Here is a 19,639-nt window from a genome sequence, read left to right on the forward strand (position 1 = left end):
ATTACTGACAGTGGGTAATCGATTACCCAAACTCTCTGTCCATTGTTCATTTAAAATCAAATTAGAGTAATCGATTACAACAATTTGGATAATCGGTTACTCAACTTTTCAAAACTGGTAATCTATTACTCGAAGACAGTAATGGATTACTCTAAACAGTTTTAAGTTGGATAACTCTCTTCTCACACACGTAACCTGTTACTTAGATGAAGTAACTCGTTATACACTATTTTTGAAAAATGTTTGAAGTATTTTTAAAGTGATTCAAATTTCTTTAAAAATAGTTTGAGCATTACTACTTTGTATATTTAAGAGTCTTAGGATAGAACTACCTATAGAGACTTAATCTAATTATCTTGAAGCTTTAATCTTCTTTGTCTTCATAATTATTCTTCCTTTTCTTCTTTTTGGTGATGTTGGTGTCTTCATCAAAATAGTGTCAAGGTCAGGAGCAAAGATCTTCTTCACAAGTTGGTATTCTCTATGCTCAGATAATGGACGACTGGGATGGGTTTCCTCTAGATTAATGAATTGTTGGGCTTTAGATCGGAGCTCTTCCATGGTGAGGGCCAAGTACTTGGACAACTTTTACCTGAAGAGGTCGTCCTGCTACTAGGATATGTACCGCTACCTCTAGGCTCAAGGTGCATACTTTCATGGCCTATGTGTTAAACCTGTCTAGATAAGCCCGAAGAGATTCATGTGGTTCATGTCGTATACCGGATAGGGTGTATGAAGAGTGGGGTTGTTCTTTGCTTGTTGTGAACCAGATGTTGAATCCATTAGTGAGAGTGGTCCATGATCAATACTATTCGGTGTCAACCGTGTAAACCACTGTAAGGCAGCGTGTTTCAGATTGAGAGGAAAGGCTCGACATATGATATGGTTAGTCGCCCTGTGGAAAAGCATAGAGGCCTCAAAGACATCTAAGTGATCTTGTGGGTCAGTGGTCCCATCATACTGGTCGATGTTGTTGAGGCGGATTAAATGTGTAGGGAGTGGTGAAGACATGGTTGCTTCAGTGAAATGGTGTCTTGCTCGTGAGGAGCTATAATCGGAGGGATGGGTTATCTGGATGGTTTTTGTGTTTGGGAGGCTACGAGCCTGGAAGCTTCGGTGGATTCTACGAAGTGCTCATCGGCAACTGGCCGTGAGGGTCTGTTACTAAGTTCAGGTTTGTGTTGGAAAAGCTCGGCTAACAGCTGGGCTTGTTATTGGATGATCTTGCCTTGAGTTTGGATCATTTGGAGGAGTTGGTGGGTAGTAGGTGCTTCTAGGGTGGGGCTGGGGGGATGACTTTGGTTGGCATGTTGAGATAGTTGTACTAGTGTTGGAGGGTCAATAGAAGGAGTGTCATGGTTTAGGGGATGTTTGTGTTGAGTGGATCTGCTTGGTTAGGTGGTTGAGCTTGGTTACGGGTGGTCACCATGTTGTAGGCAAGTCACAGACGGCGCCAATGTTCTTCACTAAAAAAAGAGAGAATGGTCGGTAACAAATGGCCGGTAGAATGGAGGAGAGCAGAAATCTTGGTCGGAATATCGTCTGGACCTGCCGGGGAAGATACCTGAAAAGGTTCTCCAACAATCAAGTTAGTAGAGTATTTTAGATAGAGAAAGAGAGTAAATAAGAGAGAAGTTGGAGCAAGTAGCAATAAGTGTAGCAATAAATGAGGGAATGAGAATTAATTATACTCTATGTGTGAGCTCCTTATTTATAGAGTCTGAGGTCGTCGACGTGACACCCGACTATTTGTCAGAGCCTAGCGAGTATAATAGGATATGCTAGGTTGTCCTTGCTCCGTTTTCAGGTCTGCGTCTGTCGAATTGTTGGGGCAGGTTGGGTGTGTAGGCGACGTGGCAGGTGGAATGTTAGTCATCATTTAAGATGTTTGAGGCACATTGATGACAGAGTCAGAGACATTAATAGGATGTCAGATGCATTAGTAGGGTACTAGAGGCATTTAAGACATGTCAGGAACATTTATGGCGATTTCGATGGGCCTGACCCACCACAGGCGAATGAGTGATAGTAGGCTTAGACACACATTCGCACCCGGGACGGGTTAGGAAACACCCGGATTTATCCGAAGCGGAAGAGATACTATGTGGATATAAAATATGAAGTCAAAGTTAATTATCTTTTTAACATTCCATATAATTACTGTATACTTTTATAAACCATGTTTAATTTCAAATGCGTTCGTGTACTCTAGAATTTAAATGAATAAATATGTAAGTATGCCACTTTGAATTATTAGTTTTCAAAAGTGGTGTCTTACTTCCAAATTTTCAAGTTAATATTTTGTTGTTAATGAAAACATGACAAATCTTAAAACTCAATAAACTTGCTCATTGGTTTATATTTTTATAAATAAAAGAAAATTAGAATCAAATTTAACATATGAGAATAATGTATCTCCTCATATCAAGAGATAATTTATCTTCTCTATCCAGTAAAAATGTGACATGTGTCCTATTTTGTTTATTTTTAAAAATATTTTTATAGAAAATGACGAAACAATGACACATGTCATGATTTCACTGGCAAAATGAGATAACGTATCTTCTTATATGATAAGATACTTCATTCCCTTTAATATATATATGTTTGATGTATAAAAAAACATTTATATATATGCTTGTTTAGAGAACTTCACTAAAATCATTCACCCCTTTATGAGAAGCTTAAGATGTTTATTAGTACTCAATTCTCACAAAACGTTTTTGTTATAAAATATTTTTTGGAGAATCATTTTTAATAAGTTTAAATAAGAGAATGTGTGTGACACATCAATTATGTTTATTAACACTTGGAAAAGGAGAATTCGTGTGACAAAATATAACACTTAAGATTTTCTAACGCTAATGCATTCAACAAATAAAAGTTTGAGGATGTTAGTTTTATAGAAATCACATTTATTCCAAAAAAATGTGTCTTTCTATATGTCACTTGTTATCATTGATTAAAAAAATAATTTAAATTAAAAGTTTAATAATTAAACATTTTTCTTATCAATTATAACATAATATATAAAGTAACATAATTTGTAAGATATGACTCTCAGTTTTATCATACATATGCATTAATGTGAGACAGGGAGACACACCTTTTCAGGAAAGGCATCTATCTAGTATTCCGATCACAAGCATTAAAAGTTATCCCTTTTCTCTATATTTTAATAAATATACATCATAAATGCAATGTTATAAAGTTCAATAAGCCTATGAGGCAATAAATATATGAGCATGAAGGAAAAACAGAAGTGACAAGTATAAAAGAAACTTAGAGAGGAAGCATCCACGTTGAGATCGAATCTGACCTTATGTAATTGCTTGGAACGGAATAAAAGTTAGATGCTTAAACCCACATACACGCACCAAGTGAATGATAGAAAGTTAAACACCTATAACTTTCACATCAATCTTTCTCAATGTCACAAATATTCTTCACATATTTCAATGTATTATTACTTGATAATAAACCTCACTACTTACCCAACTATGATAGTACCCTTTCAACCATTAAGGGAACATCACAACAATTATCCTCTATTGTATGTGGCAGAAATAGGCTTAACAAACTACACATTGCCAAAAATATTGGTATTCAATATTGAAGCTTGCAGTGTTAGAGGTGTAAGAGACAGAAAATGGCTAAGAAATCAGATTTTGCACAGAAGCTGTTGGATGATCTTAGGCTAAGGAAAGAACAGATGGGTTTATCTCAGAGGTCAAACCAATCTCACCAGTTACCTATAGGTAAGTTTCAATGTAAAATTTGCTCTATATCAAGCACAAGATACTCGGGGGAAAGACGGTCAAGTAAATGAGACTCTTACCTAGTGGGATTTTATTACTTTTGAATGTTACTGTTTATTTACATTAAAAAGTAAATCTAAAATGTTGTCGAATATAGTTAGGAGTATATGAAAGTACCCGGCATGGATTCAGAGACAATTTTGAAGTGTTTGTGCTTGGTAACATTGTTTATGGCATTACATATTTGCTAAGGGTAGCTAGCATCAGTTGCATCTTCAAACTTGAATTTCCTGCTATGCAAAAAATGTTTTTGTGATCTAATTTTGCTAAACATGTCTACACAGATGCATATGCTTACACCAAACAAACATATAGAGGATCAAGAAAAACAAAAGCTAATGAAATTGTAAGTTAGTATTATTATTCATCATATAAATTAAAAGCATATAACAAAACTACTACTAGTGTTGTTAATTGTATTATAGGTAAGTTCCAGAACTGGAAATCTGCTGATGCTGAATAAGTCTGGCAAAAGCCAAAGATCACCATACACTAGACAAGTTTCAAATCAGATTGTTCCATTTGGGAAAGATCAGAGTTCAGATATGTCAATAGCCTTAGCTTTTGCCTTTGAAAATGGAGCAAAACTAAAAAGTGCTGACTCAATTATGGGTTTCCTTAACCAAATGAAAAGGAGAACAACCGAATTCGGCATGAGAGAAAGGCCAAGCAATTTGGATAGGCAACTAACTTCAACTACACATTGCCATACTCTCTCCCCTTTGCAGATAAATGAGATATCAAAAGGTGCAATGAAACTAAACCAGATATTGAGAGCATGTTCCACTGGTCTAAATATGGATACAATACAATTTGCAAAGGAACTACTACAAGGCGCTATTGATTTGGAAGAGTCCCTCAAGATGCTAGCCGACCTGCAGAAGAGTTCAGAGTATATGATTACACCACAGAAGAAAAATCGGATCATATTATTAGAGGACGATAGTGATGATGATAGAAGCATTGTCATTTCTGAACAAAAGCAACTTGCAAGGCCAATTTTCTCTTTTGATAAGCCCTCGAAACATACTCAAAACATGCAGCAAGTTGGAAAGGCTACTTACATGCAGAGGCCAATTACTGTTACCTACTCTAAGGAAGGAAGAAACTCAAATGTGGAGACGGTAGTTCCTCATAAGCGATCAACAAGCTCTAGTTATGGCAATGATATTTCAGAACGGAAAAACCAGACAATGTCAGTGCAATCCAACACAGAGAAGGGAAGGATTCCAAATGTAATAGCCAGATTAATGGGGCTGGAGAAGCTCCCGGAGGAAGCGGATTCAGGTTATATGCAGAAAATAGAAGGAAACCATACTGCAAAAGGAAGCACTAAGAAAACTGAACTTAAGAACAAACGAACAGAAAATTTGTTACCTGCGAAAAACCAAAGAGTGATAGAAGCCTTGAAAATGCCTGCAACTCGAGATCAGAAAGTCACGTTTGGTGCAGATAAAGGAATTGAGAAGGCGAGCATCAAGATGGACAGTCATAACCATAGTTCTTCTCAAAAGAATCTTGTTAGAATGAGTCAAAAGGATGTTCAGGTGAATGGAAGAAAACAGGATTACACAAATAACCAAGAACAGAAAGGCACAGTAATGGGTAGAACCAATGATCCAGTTCTAAATGATATGCGGGAACAAGTGCATGAAAGACCACAAGTTAAATCTTCATTACAGGACGAAAAAGAAATCATTAGATATACTATTCAGTCGGAAAAAAAACATTCAAACCTGCACATCATCAAGAATGAGAAGAAATCTTGGAACAATCTTGGAGTCCAAAAGTCATACATCCTCTCGAAAAATGGGCTTCAAGAAGAAAAGCATCTCAGAGAACAGCCGAGGGATGAATCTATGTTGTTGGAGATGACACCACAAGGAGGGAAAGAGATGGAATCCGCAAATCAGTTGGTCAATCCTCAGAAGAAGCAACTATCCATAAAGCAAAACACATCATTTAAGAAAAACCCCGGAGAAAATGTTGCTCCTATGAAATTGGAAAACAGCCACTATGATAATCGTGATGAAGTCATAAATGAAGCTTCCACTGTCACAAATGAGAAGGTAAAAGAAACTACCAATAGGAATCCTGGTATAATTTCCTCTCCAAGAGATCGAGAATTTGTACGGGTTAAAGGAAGGCATGGCATCAAAAAACTGATGGATGAAAAACATGTTCATAAATTGGCCAGCACCAATATAAAGAATACCAGAAAGCAAAAAGTTGACATGCGTGGAAAGATTGATCAAGTGCTGACTAGAAGAAATGGCATCACCAAAGAAAGAAAAAAACAGATTACTAGTTTGCAAGAGAGACATAGAGCACCTGACAAATTCAACGTCTTGAAGGAAGAAAGGGTAACCATGTCCGAAGAATCAGATGCACACGTCATTAGAAGCTCCAATGAATCAGTAGCTGAACCATTGGATGTGAAGAGCCAGCCACAAAAAGAAGCTGAAATAGCTTCTATGTTATACAGTTCTGGTGGTAGAGAACTTCAACGGCTACAGGAATCGGTAGCTTTGGTTTCCAATGATTTAGTAAGCTCTTTTTCACTAGAACTAGAACCTAAAATTGTCTCACAATGTGAGAAAAACTTAGTTACATGCTTTCTTCCCAAAATAAAAATAAAGACTAAATTTAATACTCGCTAACAAAATCCTTGTTGAACTTTAAGCATTATGAAGATGTGCAATTATTAGAAGCAAATTTGCAAGATCAAGCTCTCCCTGTGGCAACAGATGAAGGATTCAAGGCTGGTGAAGTTGCAGAGCATATAATAAATGGTGAGTAAAAATATGATTTTAAGTTCAAAGTTTGATCTCCTAAGGCCGAAAATAGCATCTCTTGTTATTCTATCTTCAATGTTAAGAAATGACTATGATCTCTTTGCCATATCTAGTCCATCTTCATTCATCTTTCACACACTCATAAATATTTTATCTATCTACTATATTTCTCTAATATCACAGGAATTCATGAAGATAGAATGGGAATTAGTAACCACTCACAACTACAAGATCATAGTATTTCTGAAATAAGCATCCAACAGCCACTAACGGATAGTGAAAACTGCCTCAAGTGGATTTTGGTCATGAGTCAATTATTCATCAACACTGCAGAATCACTTTTCAGACTCAACATTCCACTTAGTGTTCTTCAAAATGGCGGTCCTGCCAATCAAGACGAAGACATCAAACTGATATTAGACTGTGGGTATGAAGTGATGAAACGAACGGGGATCCGGCAGGAACTCAAAGTTCATACTTGTTCAAATATATCAATCAGTACAGTGTACATAAGATCCTTAGATGACTTGGTTAGGAAGCTGAATAACGATATGGAGAAACTAAAATTCTACGGAAAGAACAGAACTCTCCATATCGATGTTGAGGACTACCTGCCTAAAATGCTTGAAGATGATGTCTATGATAAAGATCCAGACATAGACTGCATGTGGGATTTAGGCTGGAATGATGAGACACTTGCATTTATCGAAAAATACGATGTTATAAGGGATACAGAAAAGCATATCCTTAGTATACTTCTGGATGAGATCACCGGAGAACTTTTTGCATGTTGAAGGAGGATTGAATATCAGAACCATACACTGATGACTGAACTGAAGAAAGAAAGCTGCTCTAGGGGTGTATAAAGCCATGTTATTGTATCTATTTTCTTTTTCAAATGCAATTTTGTGAATTGTTATTTATAAGGATTTTGTAACTTTAACTTTTGATTTATGATGGATGAAACAAGAAATTTGTTTAAACAACTCACAACACAAGCTAGTGAGTTTATAATATTTTGCTGCAGTTCCATACATAGTTCCTAATAGACCTTACATATTACAGTCTGATCTAAAACCTTGATGTTTCAGTTGATTGTGAGAGGGTTGTGAACTGTTTTATGGTGTTCAATTTTGTTTATTACATGTTTTAAAATGCTTGGATAAGCTTTTTGATAAAAGTAAAAAAAAAATGAAAATTCAATGCTTTTTCAATAACTATACTGAATAGCTTCTATCATGTCACCATCTCCTACTTAAAATTACTTAAGCAATCATATTGAAAAAAGAATAACTTAAACACACTAAAAAACTTTTCAAACACAAACATGAGATATTCCAATCCAAAACAAGCACAAGTAACAACAAACAATTTTCACCACTGATTGTATTGTCACTTTATTATTGAATCTCTTCATTATCATATGATAACTTCAGGGTGCAACATGTGCATTGTTATAAAACACAATTTATTTAGTGCAAGATACTGAGAAATTTAGATGCAAGCAATGCCAAGTTTTTCATTTTCCTTCATTAGAACATCTTTCCAATACCATCTTGCCTAGGAACAGATTCATTAACATCCATTCGATGCCATTTTCCGACTAAAGGAGCTATCTGATCAACCTTGTCAAACAATCCTAGGAGACCACCTGTGTGTATGAACAAGATCTTTCTCCCTTCCCACTTCTTTGGACTTTCAGATATATCTTTCACCAATCCATATGCAGCTTTTCCACTGAGAAAGTATTATTCACAATCAAATTATAGGTTAGGTAAAATCAAAATTTAACTACTACTAAACTGAGACTATTGACACACCTAAATGTCTTTTTTGCCTGTTGTAATTTTGTAATATAAAAAACTAAAATTATGATTAGTTAATTGAGAATGTGAATAAAGTATTTGGAGTGTCAATAACTTTGTCTTAGACATTTTTCATTTTCTTTCTTTTTAAGTCACATTTTGTATTTGCTAACAAGTGTCCTTGGGGCATAGACTAAGGAATATACATATTAAGGGGGAACTAATGAAGGATATTAGTGATTCTTATAGCACGTGACACCTTAAATTTTAGTTTTTTGTAGTTTTTACAGTCACAACTATTTCCATTACATAGGAGAGTTTCTGTCTATTAAAGATGAATGGTTAGCTATAAACTAAAGATGAAGGAAAGCTACCTGAGTCCTAAGATCCTAAGTAAATAACCACATCATTTTTCAGTATTGATTTCTTTATAAGGTTGACCATTTTTTTAATGTACACAAACTACACAAGAGAGACCACAAGGCATTGGTCTAGTAGTTGCAGTGTAAGGTCTCACTGGACTAAAAGGTTAATGGTTTGATCCCCGGCAGCGATATTTGTTGAGAGGGGCAACCAAGCACCCTGAAAGGGTTTAGTTCCTTATCCATAGGATGATGGGACACCTTTGGTAATACCGGAAAAAAAAAACTACACAAGAAATACAAGTATGACATTGCCTTTCGGTTCCACTTACCAAAGAACTATTACTTTTCCAGCTATATAATAATTAATTAGTTGAGCTAATCCTACTAAAATAAGATGGCCATAACTACTGAGTTTCTGAATAGAAGATTCATGTGTTGTACAAAGAGTAGTCTTCTTACAATGTATAAAACTAACAAATACCTGTATACAGGGTCAAGAACAACACCAGTAGTTGCAGCAATTTCTCTTACAAAATTAAGCTCCTCAGATGTGTTCATTGCATAGCCAAGACCCTTGGCCTGCAAACATAGTTAAATTCTCATTATCAATTAAAACCATTGTAAACCAATATAATAAAGCAAGTTTCCATATCACGGAATTCCGAAGACACTTGATGTTATGGCTTGTCACACAGACACTTTAGGTCTATAGGGATTTAATCATTAACTTCACAACAATAACCAATATGTACTCCTTTCTCCTAGAGATAAGGAGGATTCTGATTCGAAAAGAGTGTGAAAAAGAAAAGCAGAAAGGCCAGGAAATAACATGCATATACTTTACCAAGACACTCACATTTTGTATGTGGACAATATCTCTGGAGTTAACACCAGCATTGATTCCATCAAGCAAGCCTTGAATATAGTCATGGAAGTAATCTGGGTCATCACAAACAGAGAATGCATGTACCTACAAGGAGCAACACATCAATGATTTATGAAACTTGCTATAACATTAACTATGTGAGTCCTATAAAGGGAACACTTACTCTTGCTTTCAATGTACTCAATGAAGATCCTAGTGACAGACCAGCAATTGTGCCACCACTGGAAAGTAATAAATGTAGGATGTTGAATAGATGAAGATATAATTAACTATGACTTAACAGATAATGTTTTCTGGTTGTATTGTTTCAATGACTCTGTTTGATTCATGTAGTCAATTTCACCTAATGGAGAAAGGACTTTGTTGTTGTGACATTTAAATTAATAAGTGGACCATAATACTACAACTTAACTAATTTTCAATAGGGATTCTGGTTGCAAATTGAGTTGAAACCATTGGGCATTGGCCTGGATGTCATCACCTGATCTTAACTCACTCCATTAAACTCACAGGTTTAAAGGGAGAGAGATCTTCTTTTTTCCTTAGCGTCTATTTGCAAGTTAAGTTTTGGATGAAAATGAAGAGAAAGGGAAGGCTCCAGAGTCGTCTCACAAGTGTATTTCATAACTACCAAACTTTTCATTTCACTCTATTATCCTCCAAAAACCAACTCGCAAAATACCTTGTAAAGCCTAAGTAGTAGTCCTTGTAGAGGGCCCCTAGTGAGGCCCCTCGGTGGGGTTAGTGGAGATGATACTTGCACTTGATTACTTCATGCATACTAGAATATGGTAGAAAGTTGTTATAAAAACTAGCTCCTCTTATATAAAGAGAATCCATACAAGGGGGATGATGGTGACTAAAGAAAATATATCAAACAGATCAGAACCTTCCACAAGCCACAACAATATCATCAAACTTGACATCGCTTGTCCCACTTTGAATCTGCTGCTCAATTTCTCGAATTGCCTCTATATAACCCCTGAACAAAATACATTAATCATAATAAGAATGCAATATTGATAAATATTGAAGTGTCTAGAATTAAGACTTAGGAAATAATGTACACTTAGGCCCTCACAAAATACTCTTTACATATGCAAAAGGCTAACAGGTTGCATTAGCCATGGCTCCATACCAGTATAATTAATAATGAACAATGTTAAAGTAAACATAACATATTGAAAAAATGAAATTATAAGAAGAAGAAATAAGAAATAAAGTTGATGATATAGTCTCACTTACCATGTTCCCAAAGAGTTTGACCCACCTACAGGAATAACATATGGCCTCCTCCCTTCCTTTATCAACCTTTCTTTTAGGACTTCCGTAAGTGTCTGAGGAAAAGTTCAATATTAGATATATCCTGATTATCTTATACATGTATTTGACATTGTTTCGTTTGTTAGTTGGTTTTATTTAATGCTTAAACCATGGGGAGCTCTATCCTGATTCAAGTAGATAGCGGAGGTTATTGGAGGAAATAAACTATCTTACCATGACCAGACCTGATATATCATTTCTAGTCGATGTCATTAGTCAATTTATGGACTCTCCTTGTTAGTTAATTTATGGACTCTCCATATGATAGCTATTGGTATGCAATTGTTCAGATCCTATATGCATCAAACGGTCACCTAGAAATGGACTTGTTTACACAGATCGAGGTCATACCACATTGTTGGGTATTCAAATGTTGATTGGGAAGGAGTTCCAAATGATAGGCAATCCACTACAGGTTATTGTCTTTCTTATAGGTGGAAGCCTTATCTCATGGAAGATTAGGAAGCAAAATGTTGTTGCTAGGTCAAGTATAAAAGTTGAGAATTGGGCTATAGCTTATACCACATATGAGTTCATGTGGCTGAAGTATTTACTTCAGGAGATGCAGTTCTGTAGAGTTGACTCCATGGGGTTCATATGTGACAACCAGTTAGCTTTGTACCTCTCCTTCAATTTAGTCTTTCATGAGATGAAAAAAAAATATCGAAGTTGATTGTCATTCCATTAGAGAAAATATTGAATCTGACATCATCAAGACTTCTAATGATTGCTCTAAGGATTAGCTTGCGGATATTTTCACTAAGCCTTTGCAGGGTGCCAGGGTCCTAAAATAACATACATACATGACAAGCTCGTGATGTATATGATCCAGCTTGAGGAGGAGTGATGAGATATTGTTAATTTATTATTACATATGTTCTTATTATGTATTATATGATTTTTGATATTGGTTTTGTTAGTTGATTCTAATCTCTAAATTTTAGGGATTGATTAGACTATCAATGTATATAAATATTCTACCAATCATTCATCAAATACAAGTCATTCTTATTTTCTCAGTTTCAAGTGATAAAATGCAATTCAGCCATTCATTGTTAAGGTCATATGAATCTTACCTAATTTGCAGAAACTCAAAGCCAAGAAACAATCACAGTCTACAACGAAGTATATATCAATGCGAAATAAGCTAAACTAAAATGGAAGCAGAATTTTAAGAAATATGTAAAGTGTGACATGAACACACCCAGTGATATCAATTATTGAAAAATAAATTATTTAAAAACAGGAGAAAAAGAAAGATACTAATGTTTATGGCAAAACAGTTCTGCAAATATTAAAGTAACAATAGGACATCAAGAGTTTTGACACAACACGAACACCAACCATATTGTGCTGCACTTATAGTGTAAAAACATTTTTCTAGATCCAAGAAAGAAAGTTCCCACATAGGTACAAATTTTTAGCTTTTTAATGTAAACAATGGAACCTAGTAGGTTCAAATCAATAATCTCTAGTTGTTAAACTTCAAGCCGGAAGTTCCAATATTTTAGTGATCATCAACCAACAGTAACTTTCATGGAAGTTGTATTACATCTCACTATCATGATGTTTATGTTGTTCCAAAGATGAAAAACAACAAAATTGCCAAGTGTAGTCATTTAAGATAAGAAAATAGGGATTGGGTCAAATAATGTGATAGAGGATGAGTTTAGCGCAATGGTAACATTATTGCTTAATGAGTATGAGGTCACAGGTTCGAATCCTGTAAACAGTTTCTTCGTTTACGATGGTAAGGTTATGCACATCTCCCCTCCTCATACCCCACTAAGTGGGAGCCTTGTGCACTGGACTGCCATTTTTTTAGAACTACATACTAAGAATCACATAACTGAAAGTAAAAGAGTAAAAGGTTAGTTAATACACTTACCACACTTCCAATTTTTGCATACTCTTCTTTGGAAATAAGTTGAACATGAGCTCCAACCAAACGCTCAACCAGAAGATTGCCTGTCAATCCTGGATCTTGGTCAACCAGAGCCTGCAAATGCATAATGAATTAATGACATAGCCATGACCCAACAACACTCTTAGGAAGCGTTTGACGCATGGACAGAATAGAATGGAACGCGATGTTCCATTCTATTCTCTTTAGATCCGCCATTATATTGAAACCAAAATGCTCGACATTTTAATCTCATGTTCTATTCTATTTATAAAATACATGGAACAAGCAACAGAACACGAACATGTGTCTTATCTCATTCTAACACATCTACCAAACGCTGTTAAACGAGTTAGTTAGTTATTACCTTAGAAGTGCGGAGTATAAGATAACAGTCAAGATTCAAATACTTAGCAGCGACCGCAGTGGCGCGACAATGATTGCTCTGAATGCCTCCAATTGTGATGATACAGTCTGCCCCTTGAGCCACAGCATCAGCCATCAAAAATTCCAATTTCCTAACTTTATTTCCACTCAATTGCATTCCTGAAAGGTCATCACGCTGGTGGAGTATTTGCCATTAACACCCACAAAAATGTTAAATCAATCAGCATTGAATGCATAGAAGAAACAGATAAAAAGATTGGAACTTCAATGACAAATAGATAGAAAGATTATACCTTGAGATAGAGGTGAGTATTGGGAGGCAAATTGGGAAGGTTCCATTTGTGAATTGGAGTTGGAAGCTGTTATTGAAAAAAGTATGAAAATTGAAATGAAGAAAGAGAAATAAGAAAGGAATGAGAAGATAGTGAAAGAAACATACATGGGCAAGAGAGAAGACATGAGAAGGTAGAGGGTTGAGATGAGATGCCCATGAAGGAGGAGTATAAGGCTTCTTGCTTAGAAACTCTAATGTTGATGCTGTTGTTAATGCCATGATCTAATGTTTGTATTACATTTGTAGCATCTTATGTTGTTTTATCTTGTTTTTATCAATCTATGTTGTACTAATCAATGTTATCATGAACCTAGACGACACAATGAATGGGTTGTTGCTCACTTCCAATCATATTCTTTTTGAACGTTAATATAAATAATGCTAGCCAATCATGTCTTTTTTTGGAGAATATATTCACATTAGTTTTTGTAACTATATCAATACTATTTTCTAAATATAATGATAATTGAATCTAAAGCAAGCCAAGTATAAATTTTTTAAATAAGGATTAATTAAGGCAAATGGTAAAAAGATATAAGTTATTGCTGATTCATGTAATATTTTTTACTTGTGTAAGCACTTCGGTTTAAGTCTTATATGTGGAGAATCATATTTCTATCTTCAGAAAAAATTTATTAGTTTTGCACTTGATTTTAGGGATAAAAATGTCATATAACTATATTTAATGGACAAACAAGACATTGATCTAGTAGTACAAACTCTACTAGATCTCCAGAAAGATCAAAAGGTTAAGAGTGGAATTTCTGGGTGTGACACTTATTGATAGGATACTCGTATACCCTGAAAATGATTAATTTCTCATCCAAAAATGTGAAAAAATACCCTTCGAAAATAACAGAAAAATGTCCTCATTTCCTTTAACCAATTCAAACCCTAGTCTTTGTCCAATTGTTCCTCCTACTCATTTTTTCACTCTTTAACTCTCACCTCAAGTTTCCCATTCAACACATACCAATCTTCTTGCATTCTCTTCTACGCCCATCAACAACCAAGGTTTGTTCAAAAGTAAGTAAACATATGTAACCTTGGCTAAGTGTGTTTATTTGTAGGGGAAAACAAACATACATAATCTTGGCTACATGCATGTATACAAGGTTACATGCGTTTTTTCAAACAAAAAAAAATACTTCCACATGTAAGACAAGTTAAATCTCATTTCTAAAGCAACTTGCTTTTTTAATTAGATGACAGATACACCATGAGCTCTTTTGATGAATTACCAAATCCATTCTTTTGTTCCATCATGGTCTATTCAATAGGTTTAACAACCGAAAGTGTAGCAACACCATGAACCATTTTGATGAATTATCAAGTCGAATGTCCATTCGAGCCCAATAGCATTGTTGAGCATATCACATCCAAAGTCAAGATAATAACTCGCTCACTAATGAAGTTTAAAGATTATGATTAGATTAAATTGAATTATGATTAGGATTTGATTATGTTTTGAATAAATGATGTAAACCAGCTAGGGACAACCCTTGATTCAGGGGTCACTCAAGACCCAGAGGCCCTAGGACTAGGGCAAGAGCCAAATCCTTCAAGGACAAGCTTATAAAGGACGCCATTCATCCTGAAGAACATGATCATGAAGGGCATTTATGCCCTTAAAATTTAGTTTACTTTGTTTTTAATAAATCATAATTATTTTTTGTGGGTAGATTTAGGAAGTTCTACATTTAAATTAAAATATTTATTTGTCTTGTAATAAGGTCGTGTGGTCATCATCATAATCACAAGGGGACGAATGGATTCTTTCCATATCAATTAGGCATGGAAAACAAGAATGGATTCAAAATATGGCATGATTAAAACTTACTATAAGGAGCCAAGGTCACGTGATCATCATCAAGGTCAAGGGGATTTTTTCCATAACAAGCTTGGGGTCATTTCATTCCTTACATAGAGCAAGTTGTGTGCACCCAATCAAGCAAGCATCACTATTTGTACTCATACTTTCACATAGAATTCATGGGCACAAAACTTTCCATTACTAGAATAAATTGTACCTAGACTATGCTTAAGTTGTTGGCCGGGGAAAAGTAGTAAGGAAAAACTCATTATTGTAATTTATTTCATATTTGCACGTGGAGCCATGTGTTGCTTGACCACCACTATTTGTACTCATACTTACCATAAGAAATAACAAGTTGAATTTTGCTTGGGATTAATTCCTCTTTAGTTGAGCTTTGCTATTAACTTAGAACTTATCAAGAAACCTTCCTTGTGGCGTTCATAGGCTTATCATCATTGGTGTGGCGCATTACCCTTTGTTCTTATCAATGATCATTCCTTGTGTCGAATATCACCGGCTTATCAAACAACTCTCTTGTTTGTGGCGTCATCACCTTCAAATATTTCCCATTTCTTTTATCCAACGCATATAATTTTTGCTGCCTTAAAAAAACCAAGTTTTTCTTGGCCAAACACCCACAAACTTGGCCAAAATAATATTTGTCTCTACTAAGCCACAATTTCCATTTGTCTCAGCCAAAAATTTGTCTAGCCTAAACCATGTCTCAAGCAACCTTGGTCAAAGGTAATACATCAATCAAGAACGATTGTGAAACGAGACCACCCCAAAGGAGGTTCACGTCATTAAATAGAATCTTATGGAGCACTATTTAAAGAGTGCTAATCATCATTAAAGGACATGAATAAAAATTGTATTCTCTTTTACTATTTTTAGTTTCTTTAAAATCCTTATTTTCTTATTTTCTTAGTTGCTAGGGTTAACACCCTAACATCCTGTTTGCATTATGATAAATTGTTCCGATTTGATTCATTTTGTCCAGAAATCTTATGAAAAAGTAGATAAGAGATTGTTAACTGTTTTTGTTGAGGGTGAGTATGAGGATACTTGCTGCTTTCATCTAACTTCTAGGGAGATGATCATTACTCTTGATGATATGTCATCCATCATGCATAAAATTTCACGTAATTAGTGATAGTACCATTTTAATAAATTATCCTATACGTAATTGACTATCGAATTTAAAACTCGAGTTAAAATATCATTTTATCCAGTTAGAAGTGATCAAAATCGACTTAATTTCTTTCTAAGTCGCAGAGCTCATTTCCAACTGAAAATTAAATTGGGTCGGGACAATGATAGAGTATATAATCGTGAGGCTTGTGATCTCTTAGAAGAGCTACTATGGGTGTCAAAACTAGAAGCCTCGAGAGAAATCAATTCGAACATGCTATTAGGATCTATATGCTTTATGAGTTTGTAAACACCTTTTTTGTGAATAATGTTAATGTATACTACTTGGAGAATGGGGATCACTTGTCTCCATTCATGTTCTCATTCACATCCCTATCCAATAAAAAATGATACTTAAAACCTATAAAAAACTATTATTGTTATATTATTCACTAAAATTTCATTGGCTAAGGACAGTGGGACACCATCATTATAGGACAGAGAAACTTCATCCATTACTTGTATACTATCCCCGATTGGATACCATCAAGGAAATGTAAAACACTAAATCTAGTTGGCAATATATCTCTTCTACATGTAATTTTATTTATACCATAGGTTGCATCATCATTTTTTTAGGAGGCTTTGTTTTCCTAGTTTACTAAACATGGTGAAATTAGGCAACCATATATGCTAGAGGAATTATTGTGCAAGTAGTGAAGAGTTAAATATCGGATGAGATTATGACGTGTGACAAAAAAATAATTTTTAACGATATGATTTTAAGTTATTTTTAATAAAAATTAAAATGAATAAAGAATATGATGGAGATGAAAGAGTCAAAGGGATGCAAGTGATGAATTTGATCCGAGAGTTCGAGATACAAAGGATGAGAGATTCTGAAACAAACAAAGAATACTCTAATAAACTTCTAGCCATTGCCATAATGTAAGACTCCTTGTTACTGAATTTTCTGATTTTAGAATAGTTCAAAAGATTCTAGTTACACTTCTTAAAAAATATGAAGCAGCAATTTCATCTCTGGAAATGTCTAAGGATATGTCAAGCATCACCTTGGCAGAAGTGTTGAATGCATTACAGGCACAAGAACAAAGAAGGCTTATGAGGCAAGAAGGATCAGTGGAGAGTGTTTTCCAAACTAAATAACATAACAACAATTATTGGAATGACAAAAATGAGGCAAAATAACAACTACAAAACTGTAGGTTCTACAAACAACAAATACAATAATCAAAGTAGCAACAATTAAGTCTTTCCATCTTGTTCCTACTGCAAAAAAAACTAATCATCCATAAAACAGATGTTGGTGGAGGCATAATATAAGATGTTATAAGTGTGACCAGTTAGGGCACATGGAAAAAATATGCAAGTTTCAACAAGAAAAAAGAGAAGTTAAGGCTGCTGATGATCAACCAGAAGAAGAGCAATTGTTCGCAGTATCATGCTTTGATGCTAACAGTTCTACAGAAAGTTGGCTTATTGATAGTGGTTGTACAAACCACATGACTTATGATCAAGAACTCTTTAGAAAGCTTGACAGAACTGCTATTTTCAAAGTCAGAATTGGAAATGGGGCATATATTGTAACAAGGGGCAAATGAACAATTGCAATTAAAAGTTACACATATTTGAAATTAATTCATGATGTTTTATATGTTTCTAAAATTAATCAAAATTTGTTAAGTGTTCCTCAGTGGCTATAACATTTTGTTTGAAGACAAAATGTGCATGATTAAAGATTCAGGAGACAAAGATGTATTCGAAGTTCAAATAAAAGGCAAAAGCTTTGTTTTGGATTTGATAAAAAAAAATGAGCAAACTGTAGTACATAAAGAACACACAAGTACAATATTTTGGCAGAGAAGGTTAGACGACTTCAACATGATACTCTAATCATCAAGAACAAGTACAATCTTGTTAACGATTTGTCTCACTTAGAAAAAACGCCTCCTGCACGCATTGCATTTCGACATGGTGGCTATAAATGGACATTCCTAACCTTTGTCGGACACCTATAGTAAAAGATGTTGAGCAACGGAGTCAGTTTAGGGGCGGTGGCTCTGATAGTATTTTAATATTATTTTTATGTCGAGACAAATTTCACCCACAATTAAAATTTTATTAATAATTAAGAAGAAAAAGTAGTTGATTACTACATATATAAAGTTTGATGTTTTTTATAAACTTTATGATACTTCACAATGAGTATCATCCCAACTATGAGTTTAGTGTAACATAGTTTTAATAATCCTAAATTCCCATGATGTGTTGAGCGCAATGTGCTAGGGAAATATAGCTTAACCATAATAATTTTTTGCTACATCCAATTTATGAGCAACATCATCCAAAGCCCTCTCCACCTTGAGTGCATGTTGTCTCATGATATCTCGAACGTAGTTATCACTTTTAGTAAGTATAGCATTGAAGTCAGGCTCAGCCCTGACATTTTTCGATGCATACTCCAAGTTGGTATCAACAACCTTGTCCCGCCTAATAATATAATGTTATGTATGTCATCAAAAATATTCATTTTTATCTTATGTGTCATTTCTTTCTTTTTGCTGAAACAAAATAGAACATTATATAACATTATACTATTGGGCACGATAGAATTAGAGATACCAACTTAAAATAGGTGATATTCATCGAATATTTTTATGTTTGATGTGAGTAAAGTGGAGGTCAAAGCCAATAAAAAATATATATAACCTTACCATTAAAATTTGAAGAAGAAAAAATGTAATATCAATTTATATTTATTTATGGGGAAACTTTTTTACATTTGTCCAAAAATGAGGACTTCTCCAAATAATATTAATGTATATAACAATATAGTCAAACAAGATCTCAAACAAACTATAAATTTATAAGCTAATCACTAAAGTTAGTAATATAAAATATAACAAAGATATTAACCCTAAGTAAAGATAATAATAACTTAATATAACAAAGATATTACCCAAAATAAAATGGGCCCTCTGTTGCAAACCTACTCTGCACATGCAGGAAGGGTCGGGCCTGAATGAAGTTGTTAACTATATACATGGACATCAAG

The 19,639-nt window shown here is 34.6% G+C and overlaps 2 protein-coding genes across 2 annotated transcripts; one reads left to right on the forward strand and one right to left on the reverse strand.

Annotated features, from left to right (window-relative positions):
* Nucleotides 3,446-7,678, forward strand: LOC109330680. Its single transcript, XM_019564942.1, has 5 exons — nucleotides 3,446-3,758; nucleotides 4,103-4,164; nucleotides 4,244-6,364; nucleotides 6,502-6,610; nucleotides 6,797-7,678. Exons 1-5 carry the CDS (start codon nucleotides 3,650-3,652, stop codon nucleotides 7,405-7,407), a joined length of 3,012 nt encoding a protein of 1,003 aa, XP_019420487.1. The 5' UTR covers nucleotides 3,446-3,649; the 3' UTR covers nucleotides 7,408-7,678.
* Nucleotides 7,949-13,941, reverse strand: LOC109331821 (putative D-cysteine desulfhydrase 1, mitochondrial). The gene is made up of 10 exons (XM_019566558.1): nucleotides 13,722-13,941; nucleotides 13,576-13,641; nucleotides 13,263-13,457; nucleotides 12,881-12,991; nucleotides 10,915-11,006; nucleotides 10,559-10,651; nucleotides 9,833-9,890; nucleotides 9,640-9,753; nucleotides 9,265-9,362; nucleotides 7,949-8,350 (listed from the first exon to the last, which is right to left on the reverse strand). The coding sequence occupies exons 1-10, from the start codon at nucleotides 13,833-13,835 to the stop codon at nucleotides 8,146-8,148; spliced, it is 1,146 nt and encodes a 381-aa protein (XP_019422103.1). The 5' UTR covers nucleotides 13,836-13,941; the 3' UTR covers nucleotides 7,949-8,145.

Source organism: Lupinus angustifolius, chromosome LG17, assembly GCF_001865875.1.
Source record: "Lupinus angustifolius cultivar Tanjil chromosome LG17, LupAngTanjil_v1.0, whole genome shotgun sequence".
NCBI lineage: Eukaryota > Viridiplantae > Streptophyta > Magnoliopsida > Fabales > Fabaceae > Lupinus > Lupinus angustifolius.

Bases quoted from the DNA above. Each gene is read 5' to 3' on its own strand.
- LOC109330680 (XM_019564942.1), top strand. From the start codon at position 3,650: ATGGCTAAGAAATCAGATTTTGCACAGAAGCTGTTGGATGATCTTAGG. The intron at 4,165-4,243 runs GTAAGTTAGTAT...ATTGTATTATAG, and splicing joins AAACAAAAGCTAATGAAATT to GTAAGTTCCAGAACTGGAAA. The intron at 6,611-6,796 runs GTGAGTAAAAAT...CTAATATCACAG, and splicing joins TGCAGAGCATATAATAAATG to GAATTCATGAAGATAGAATG.
- LOC109331821 (XM_019566558.1), bottom strand. From the start codon at position 13,835: ATGGCATTAACAACAGCATCAACATTAGAGTTTCTAAGCAAGAAGCCT. The intron at 12,992-13,262 runs GTAATAACTAAC...ATGCATTTGCAG, and splicing joins TTATACTCCGCACTTCTAAG to GCTCTGGTTGACCAAGATCC. The intron at 9,754-9,832 runs GTAAGTGTTCCC...TGCTCCTTGTAG, and splicing joins TGAGTACATTGAAAGCAAGA to GTACATGCATTCTCTGTTTG.